The sequence below is a fragment of the Drosophila subpulchrella genome, unplaced genomic scaffold, assembly GCF_014743375.2.
Source record: "Drosophila subpulchrella strain 33 F10 #4 breed RU33 unplaced genomic scaffold, RU_Dsub_v1.1 Primary Assembly Seq15, whole genome shotgun sequence".
NCBI lineage: Eukaryota > Metazoa > Arthropoda > Insecta > Diptera > Drosophilidae > Drosophila > Drosophila subpulchrella.
Window position 1 is genome coordinate 1477523 of NW_023665489.1, and position 9784 is coordinate 1487306.

At 39.9% G+C, this 9784-nt stretch overlaps 1 protein-coding gene across 1 annotated transcript; it reads right to left on the reverse strand.

Moving 5' to 3' along the window:
• Window positions 1-978: 978 nt before the first annotated feature.
• Window positions 979-3482, reverse strand: LOC119558921 (zinc finger protein CG2199-like). Its single transcript, XM_037872121.1, has 4 exons — window positions 3323-3482; window positions 2936-3221; window positions 2770-2856; window positions 979-1465 (listed from the first exon to the last, which is right to left on the reverse strand). Exons 1-4 carry the CDS (start codon window positions 3480-3482, stop codon window positions 979-981), a joined length of 1020 nt encoding a protein of 339 aa, XP_037728049.1.
• Between the last annotated feature and the right edge of the window lie 6302 nt (window positions 3483-9784).

A 9784-nucleotide genomic window follows, 5' to 3' on the forward strand; every position in this document is an offset into this window, starting at 1 on the left:
GCAAATGGAGTATACACTTAATAACACTCTACACAGAAGTATTAAGGAGATCCCAAGCAAAATGCTATTTGGTGTACAACAGAAGGGTGAGAGTGTAGATGAGCTTAGAGGAGGGTTGGAAGATATACAGGATACAATTGTTACAGAAAGCTTAAAAGAGATTCGAGTAAAGGCTATGTATAATCAAAATCAACCGAAGGCATACAATAAGACTTATTTTGACAAAGCAAAGAAAAAGGCGAAGGATTATGCAAAAGGGGATTACGTTATGGTGAAAAATTTTAATAGTACAGCGGGAGTTGCAAGAAAGTTGATACCAAGAATAAAGTCCAATGCATTATAGCAAAGGTACTTCGCAACGACAGGTTATTGTTGAAGAATGTTGAAGGCTTCCAATTCTCTCGAAATCCAGACAAGGATGTTTGGAGTGCTCAAAATATAAGACCGTGGATAGGTAAAAGGAAATCATTGTAATGCAGAGGTTCAATATAACATGTAAAGAAACATAAGAATATTGTAATTAGATTTAACTTTAGTCCTAAGTACATCAGGATCAGGAGATCCAATACGCAGGATGGCCGAATTGTAGTAGGCTCATCGGATGGTCACATTATTACCGATAACTCTGGTAAGAGAGACGAATTGATAGTTTTTAAGCAATCGATACGAGAGGCATTCTTGTGTGGACAGTCGAGTAAAACGAACGTGCTAATTAATATTAATTTGTGTCCGCCAACTTAAAGTTGTTTCCTTCCACAATTTTTTCCGTTATCCGATGTAATGCTGTGCTTATGCCTTTATTTTTTCAATAACATTCATTATATAATTCATATTTTGCAATTAAGATTTTACCTAAAGACTTGATCGAGGGTTATTCCGTAGTCGTTTATGGTCTCCATAACTTTTTCCTTGACGTACATTCCAGAGTGCGAATGACGAAGCTGTATCATGCCTAAAGTCTTGATGACAATCTCAGCTTTAGAAGAACTTGAAGACCTTCGTGCACTTGTCCACGCCGCAAGGAAATCCGTTGTCGGTCAAACAATCCCAAAAGTGGCTCACATAGTGTAGCAGTTTGATGAAGACATCCTGGCACTTTGAGCTCTTCAACTGGGAGATGTGCTTCTTCTGAATGTGCGAGTCCGGACGTTGGCGCGAGCCGACAGACTTCCCGCACTGGTCGCAGCTGAGTGCGGACTCGTCGGTAGTGGAGTCGCCAACGGACTCCAGCCGGGCCATTTTGTTGACAGTTGACAGTTGAGACACGTCAGAAATGGAGGATGTGTCCTCGGATTTGACATGCTTTTTGCGCTTGGCGGGAGATTCACCATTTGTGGTGACCCCAGAAACATCTAGGGGGCTTGTTTTGCCTTTCTTTGCCTTCTTAACGGGCGAAAGCGGAGCGGATATGAGCCCACCAACCTTAGACTGAGCGACTTTTATAATCTTTATAATCTTCTCCTCCCTATAGGGAGGGAATTATTCAAGTAATTTACACTCAATTTAAATATTTTTGTACTCAAAAATTCAGCATGAACAAAAATTCTCACATTGAGTGCAAAATTCTCACTTTCAGTACAAATTTCTCAACAAATTTTTACTTCAATTGAGTACATTAGTGCTCTTTTTTGAAAATTTTTACTCAATATGAGTACAAGCTGCACTCATTTTAAGAAATAAATTAGCTTGAATTTTAGAAACGAGTATCCCCTTTTCTCATACTAAGAAGTTTCAAGCGCTCAAAACGAGAAACCAGTTCTTGATAGTGAACTTCTAAATTCTCAAATGAAGAACTTTTGCTCTTAAACCCACTCCACCCATCCCCAGAAAAAAGACTAAAATATTTTTTTTCATTTTATTTTGTAATAAGTTATAAATGTAAATACATGTTCCATGTCCTAGGTTTTGATATTTTTTCCCTTAGCTGTCTGGTCTAGCGAAGAGCAAAGAGGCAGAAAAATAAAACGTTATTGCTAGCAAATATTGTAAATATATTTGCATATATAAGCATGAAACAATATAATTAGAATGTTATTAAATGTACATTTAAAAAGCATTTAAAAAATTATATGTGTATGTATGTACATATGTACAAAGTACGTAGAAACTAACAAAACAAGACTGTTTCACGCCACTTACAATCACACATACATACATGCATATTAATGCACACGCTTTGGCAATATTTTTGCAGTGTTTGTTTATTGTATCATTATTTAGCTCATTATAAATACAGTTTAAATTAAAAAACTTACCCTCGAGGTACGGAAGGGTCGCACAAATGTCCAATTCACTAAAATAGTTTTTTAGCTTTGAGTTACGCGCACGTCTTCACTTTGCTAAATCACACGGCAAATGACAGTCACACAAATGCGGTGCGCACCATTTTACACACCCATTAGTGAGAGAGAGACAACCATGTACGCAACGAACTAAAGGCCGTTCATCTCTCGTCTCGTTCGCAGAACGGAATTCCCTAGAACTCCTTATGAGAATTCGCAACTCATTTTTGAGTTTATCGGTTACTCATAATGAGAATATTAATTCTCAAGTTAGAAATTGAAAAACACATTTCCTCAAACTTAGAATTTTTGTGATCAATTCAAGTTCTTTTTCTTAAAATGAGTGCAACTTTTCTCAACATGAGTTTTTCCCACAAATTTTTTACTAAAATTGAGTACATCCTCAAATTGAGAATACCAATACTATATTTGAGAACGTCATAATTTCCTCTGTCTAGGCCCCTCGTCATCCTCAATAGTGTTGTACTTCTGAAAACTACCCTCAATATCAACTTCCTCATCCTCTTCTTGCAGTATCTTTCGCTTGCTGTACTTGCCCACCTCGGCACCATCGCTATGAAGAACGTGGTGCGACTTTGGGCCCCGGGGTCTCAACTGCTTTCTCTTGGCTGAGCACTGTTTTCTCTTCTGACTCTATTGACATGTCCTTGGGCTTAAGGAGGGCGACTTTGGGGTCCTGGGTGTCATCTGACTTCTCCTGGCTTACTACTTTTTCTTTTTCTGTCTCCACCTCTGTTGGCTTCTTCTTAGACTTGCTCTCCGTTACCGCTTCTGGCTTTTTGGCCTTCGGCTGTACTTCCTTTGGCTTTTGTTTCTGCGTCTGAGTCTCAGGCACCTTTGGCGTCTCAGTCTGCGCCTTTGGCTCCTTTGGCTCTAGATCGGCTTCCGACTCCTTCGACTTTCCCTTGTTATCCTTTGCTTTGGTCTTGGCCTAGGACTCGCTTATTAAAATGCGGGAATGGACGACCCGCACATGATCCTTTATGGTCTTTAGCAGGGACAGCTGTATATGAGGGCACGCTGTTGGCCGTGCTCCTTCAGCGTGGGTTCCTTCATGTGATTGGGGAACCTTGTGGGGAACTCGCACTCAGCGCATTGGAAGTTGTTAGTATTGATCGTGAGGTAGCCAACCTCGGCATCCTCCTCTTCCTCGCTCTCGGTCTCAAATTCCTTTTCCATAGCATCATCGCCGTTGCCAAAGAGACTTAGGAAAGCCTTTTTGGAGGACGACACATCCAATTCATAATTCGCCCTTTCAGTGAACGGTCGTGTTTTTGTCCGGAACAGCCGTAGAAGTACGGATCTGCTTGTGGCGCTTGAGTCGCAGCTCACTAGCCGTATGCTATCTGAGCCCGATTCTCCTAAGCCTAAAACGATCGCGGTGGATAGACAACCCACGGTAGCCGCTAGTGAAACTCTCTCTGGCGATCCGGGGTCTGCAGCACAGCAGTCGATATCAGCTGCCCCACAAATGGTACTGAGGTCGAAAGATAAAAAAGATTCGGTTTACGAATGCAAAAGACGCTAGACTTTGCCGCATGAGACGTCAGAAAAATCTGTTGTAAGCAATACAACAATGATTCCAACGCCGCATGTTGACTTAACGTCCGGAGTACCGACTGAAACTGGTAGTGCAGCCATAAATGCTGTAGTACCAAAACCTGCCACAAGCGTCGTACCTAAAACAGTCACCTGTGTACCGCAGCGGAAACACATTTTTTTTCTCGGTTGAATCCTGACCTTTCATCCCTGGACATTACGGCCTATATCCCTAACAAAGTTCAGATTGATGATCTAAAGGTTGAACGATTAAACTTTTCATATGCTAGGGAAGTATCATCATTTAAGATCGGTGTTCCCTGTCCTCATTTGGCAACTATGTGCTCATCCAATTTTTGGCCTGTAGGCATTTTTGTTAAAGAGTACGAAGCTAAAAAAAAAGACAAGGAAGAACGCTATAGTCAAGTGCCTCGAATATCAGATACCCGTTACTCAGCTAAAGAGACCAAAGGGAAATGGAGATAAGCTAGCAGCAAGGCAAGACTGATTTAAGCGCTTGGGCGGCTTGTGGGCGTGGCACTCTACTTAAACAAACTTGCGCTGCGTGAGAAGCTCAGGAATCTGCACGCCAAATCTCAATAGCCTCGCTTTTATAGTTTCCGAGATCTCAGCGTTCATCCGGACAGACGGACATGGCTAGATCGACTCGGCTAGTGATCCTGATCAAGAATATATATACTTTATGGGGTCGGAAATGCATTCTTCTGCCTGTTACATACTTTCCGACGAATCTAGTATACCCTTTTGCTCTACGAGTAACGGGAATAAAAATTCAATTCCAAGTAAAACCGAATACTTTTGCTGTAACTGACTTACGAAAGAGTGTAACAAACATTCACACCGTTAAAAAGACTTATCAATAATTATAAAATTCTCAGCATCGCTGCGCAATGAACAAATTCATCCAGCAGCAGTCGAACCTGACTGGCGTGCTAGTCAAAATATTAACGATGGGCAAGCCTGGATATCGACAAGTCGATAATATAAGAACTATCAATATAATAAAAACAAGGAAGAACGTTATAGTCGAGTACCTCGAGTATCAGATACCCGTTACTCAGCTTAAGGGACCAAAGGAAAATGGAGATATGGAAGCAGCAAAGCGAGATTGAAATGCGCCACCTACCGGCGGTAGACAGATGTAAGCATTGTGGCCGTTAGAGTGGGCGTGACAAAGGTTTTTTTGGATCAATCGATAGGCATTGATCAGACAAATACATTTCAGTTAAAATTTCTTATCTAGCATGAAAATTGTGGGCGCCACAAGCTTGGGCGGTTTGTGGGCGTTAGAGTGGGCGTGGCATATTCAAGTAACAAACTTGCGCTGCGCTCAAGCCTACGGAATCTAAATCTGAAATCCCATTTCTCTATATTTGATATTTTCCGACATATCCACGTTCATACTTACGATTTTTTGAAGCTTGTGGGCGGTTTGTGGGCGTTAAAGTGGGCGTGGCAAACTTTTTTTGAGTTAGTCGATAGGTATTGATAAGAACAATACATTTCAGTTTAAATTTTTATTCTAGCATCAAAACTGTAGGAGCCACAGTTTTGGGCGGCTTGTGGGCTTTAGAGGGGGCGGGGCACTCTGCTGAAACTTGCGCTGCGTAAGAAGCTCAGGAATCTGCACGCCAAATCTCAATAGCCTAGCTCCTATAGTTTCCGAGATCTCAGCGTTCATCCGGACGGATAGACAGACGGACAGACGGTCAGACGAACAGACGGACAGACAGACATGGCTAGATCGACTCGGCTAGTGATCCTGATCAAGAATATATATACTTTATGGGGTCGGAAACGTCTCCTTCACTGCGTTGCAAACTTCTGACTGAAATCATTATACCCTCTGCAAGGGTATAAAAATGTCATTTTATTCATGTCATTAAGAGGTTTTATGTTAAAAAAAACACCGAAGCTATAATTTGTTTCATATTATTTTCCCACCAATTTTCCGATCGTCCCTATGGCAGCTATATGATATAGTCGTCCGATTATCATAAAATTAAATTCAAAATTCAGAAATAATTAAAAATTTTATTTCCAATTTTACGATCGTTCGATCTTCCGATTTTGATAAAATTTAATTCGAAATTCAAAACTAATTAAAAAATTGTATTTCCAAGGAAAGGAGGTAATAAGTTAAAAACCACCAAAGATATAATTTTTTAACATTTTTTTTTCCAATTATTCCTATGGGAGCTATAAGATATAGTTGTCACCGCTTTACCTCCCAAATTCTATATTTCGAAAGTCTTGGTATGCAATCTTCTTAGTTTTTGCGATACCTTTCGATTAAAGTATCATTCGTAACGATCGGACCATAATGGCAGATTTTAAATTCAGCGGCTATATAAAGTAGTTGTCTTCGCACGCTCTCTTGCGCGTTTCGCCACTACGTGTACTGCCGTCCACAGTGATAGTTGTCTGATCCGGCTGGTTCCGACTTATATACTACCTGCAAAAGATATAAGACTTTTGGGAAAGTTTCAGCCCGATAGCTTTAAAACTGAGAGACTAGTTTGCGTAGAAACGGACGGACAGACGGACATGGCTAGATCGACTCGTCTAGTGATGCTGATCAAGAATATATATACTTTATGGGGTCGGAAACGTCTTCTTCAATGCGTTGCAAACTTCTGACTGATATCAATATACCCTCTGCAAGGGTATAAAAACAATGGGGTTATAGGGAAACTGCCGGTCCTCTATCGATTTCAAGTGCCTTGCGGAGGACACAATTCCGGGAGTGCGGCTTATCGGAAATCAACAAGGAAGAACGCTATAGTCGAGTACCTCGACTATCATATACCCGTTACTCAGCTAAAGGGACCACAGGGAAATGGAGATATGCAAGCAGCAAAGCGAGATTGAAATGCGCCAGATTTAAGCGTTATGGGCGTTAGAGTGGGCGTGGCAACATTTTTTTTGGATCTATCGATAGGTATTGAAGAGCCCAGTTAAAATTTTTTATCTAACATAAAAATTGTGGGCGCCATAGGCTTGGGCGGTTTGTGGGCGTTAGAGTGGGCGTGGCATATTCGCATAACAAACTTGCGCTGCGCACAAGGCTACGGAATCTAAATCTGAAATCCCAGTTCTCTATCTTTTATAGTTTCCGACATATCCACGTTCATACTTACGATTTTTTGAAGTTTGTGGGCGGTTTGTGAGCGAAAAAGTGGGCGTGGCAAACTTTTTTTAATCAATCGATAGGTATTGATGAGAGCAATACATTTCAGTTAAAATTGTTATTCTAGCATCAAAACTGTAGGAGCCACAGTTGTGGGCGGTTTGTGGGCGTAGGAGTAGGCGTGGCACTCTACTGAAACAAACTTGCGCTGCGTAAGCGCAAGCTCCTATAGTTTCAGAGATCTCAGCGTTCATCCGGACGGACAGACGGACAGACGGACATGGCTAGATCGACTTGGCTACTGATCCTGATCAAGAATATATATATATATATATATATTCTTTATGGGGTCGGAAACGCTTCCTTCTGCCTGTTACATACTTTCCGACGAATCTAGTATACCCTTTTACTCTACGAGTAACGGGTATAATAACGTTCTTCTGCTTTAGTCGAGTACCTCGACTATCAGATACCCGTTACTCAGCTTAAGGGACCAAAGGTAAATGGAGATATGCAAGCAGCAAAGCGAGCTTAAAGTGCGCCACCTACCGGCGGTAGACAGATTTAAGCGTTATGGGCGTTTTGGGTCAATCGATAGGTATTGATGAGAACAATACATTTCAGTTAAAATTTTTTATCTAGCTTCAAAACTGTAGGAGCCACAGTTTTGGGCGGTTTGTGGGCGTTAGAGTGGGCGTGGCACGCTGCTGAAACACACTTGCGCTGCGTAAGAAGCTCAGAAATCTCCACGCCAAATCTCAATAGCCTCGCTTTTATAGTTTCCGAGATCTCAGCGTTCATCCGGACATGGCTAGATCGACTCGGCTAGTGATCCTGATCAAGAATATATATACTTTTTGGGGTCGGAAACGCTTTCTTCTGCCTGTTACATACTTTCCGACGAATCTAGTATACCCTTTTACTCTGCGAGTAACGGGTATAAAAATGATATTCCCAATGATAATATGTCAAAAAACACCGAAGCTATAATTTGTTGCATATTATTTTCCTACCAATTTTCCGATCGTTCCTATGGCAGCTACATGATATAGTCGTCCGATTTTGATAAAATTAAATTCGAAATTCAGAACTAATTAAAAAATGTTATTTCCAAGCGTAAGAAGTTATATGTTAAAAAACACCGAAGCTATAATTTGTTTCACATTATTTTTCCACCAATTTTCCGATCGTTCCCATGGCAGCTATATGATATCAAACAAAAACACCTCTTAACGAGGTAGAAAGTAGTGGCGAACGCGCCTTTAACAAAAATTTCTGATATCAACAATTGTGACGAAAAAAAATAAAATAAATTAACTATATTAAATTTATGATTTCGGCCCGCAACAGTACATATTTATTTACCTACATGTAAATTTTCTGTTGTAGCGTTGCGATCGGACCAAATTTGCAGATTTTCAATTCTGCGGCTATATATAGTAGTTGTCTTCGCACGCTCTCTTGCGCGCTTCGCCACTACGTGTACTGCCGTCCACAGTGATAGTCGTCTGATTTTGATAAAATTAAATTCAAAATTCAGAACTAATTAAAAAATGTTATTTCCAAGCGTAGGAGGTTATATGTTGAAAAACACCGAATCTATAATTTGTTTCATATTATGTTTCCACCAATTTTCCGATCGTTCCTATGGCAGCTATATTATATAGTCGTCCGATTTTGATAAAATTTGATTCGAAATTCAAAACTAATTAAATAATGTTATTTCCAAGTTAAGGAGGTTATATGCTTAAAAACACCAAAGATATAATTTTTTAAAATTTTTTTTTCGATTATTCCTATGAGAGCTATAAGATATAGTTGTCCGATCCGGCTGGTTGCGACTTAAATATTACCTGCAAAAGATATAAGACTTTTGGGAAAGTTTTAGCCCGATAGCTGGAAAACTGAGAGACTAGTTTGCGTAGAAACGGACGGACAGACGGACATGGCTAGATCGACTCGTCTAGTGATGCTGATCAAGAAAATATATACTTTATGGGGTCGGAAACGTCTCCTTCACTGCGTTGCAAACTTCTGACTGAAATCAATATACCCTCTGCAAGGGTATAACAAAAAAAGTTATATTTTAGAGCCTTAATTAGTCCGTTGCGACCAAAAAATATCGCTGCAACGTATAAATAAATACAACACTATATTATAGAATTCCTGAAGAAATGACAGCCGGAGATTATAAAATTAAAATCATTTACAAGTTTTGTTAGGCACAAAAATAATTTGAATTCGTTCTATATTTTATACTCATTTATAAGTTAATTTGTAAAGCTTCGAGCATTTATAAATGCTAGTTTAAGCTATTTGAGTTATAACGCTTGAAGTTAACGTTCAAATGCTAAAGGGACCATGCCTTCTTAACCAAGCAAATCCCAGTAAATGACATGAATGCCTTACTCATTGAAAAATATCAAAATAATCGAATAATGGAAATCGAACTACTGTACACTAAATACCGAATAATGAAAATCGGGCCTCACCTATGTCCGTCAAATTAGCGTCGGTGACTTATTGGCGCTGGCGGAACGGTGGAATCTGGAACATGGGGCCAATTTGTATTTTTTTATTATCTCGGCTTCTTGGGGCCGAATCGAAAAATATTGTTAAGAATAAATTGTAAAAATTTTTAAGAATAAAAATGTCTATCGATCTAGATAGTTTGCAAACATATCCGACATCTAAAAATTTATTAAAAATCTATTTAAAAAATCGGGTCCCCACAATTTTGTTTATTGCTGCCCTCACAGAGGTTGTACCAATATGCACGGTAAACCTGGTT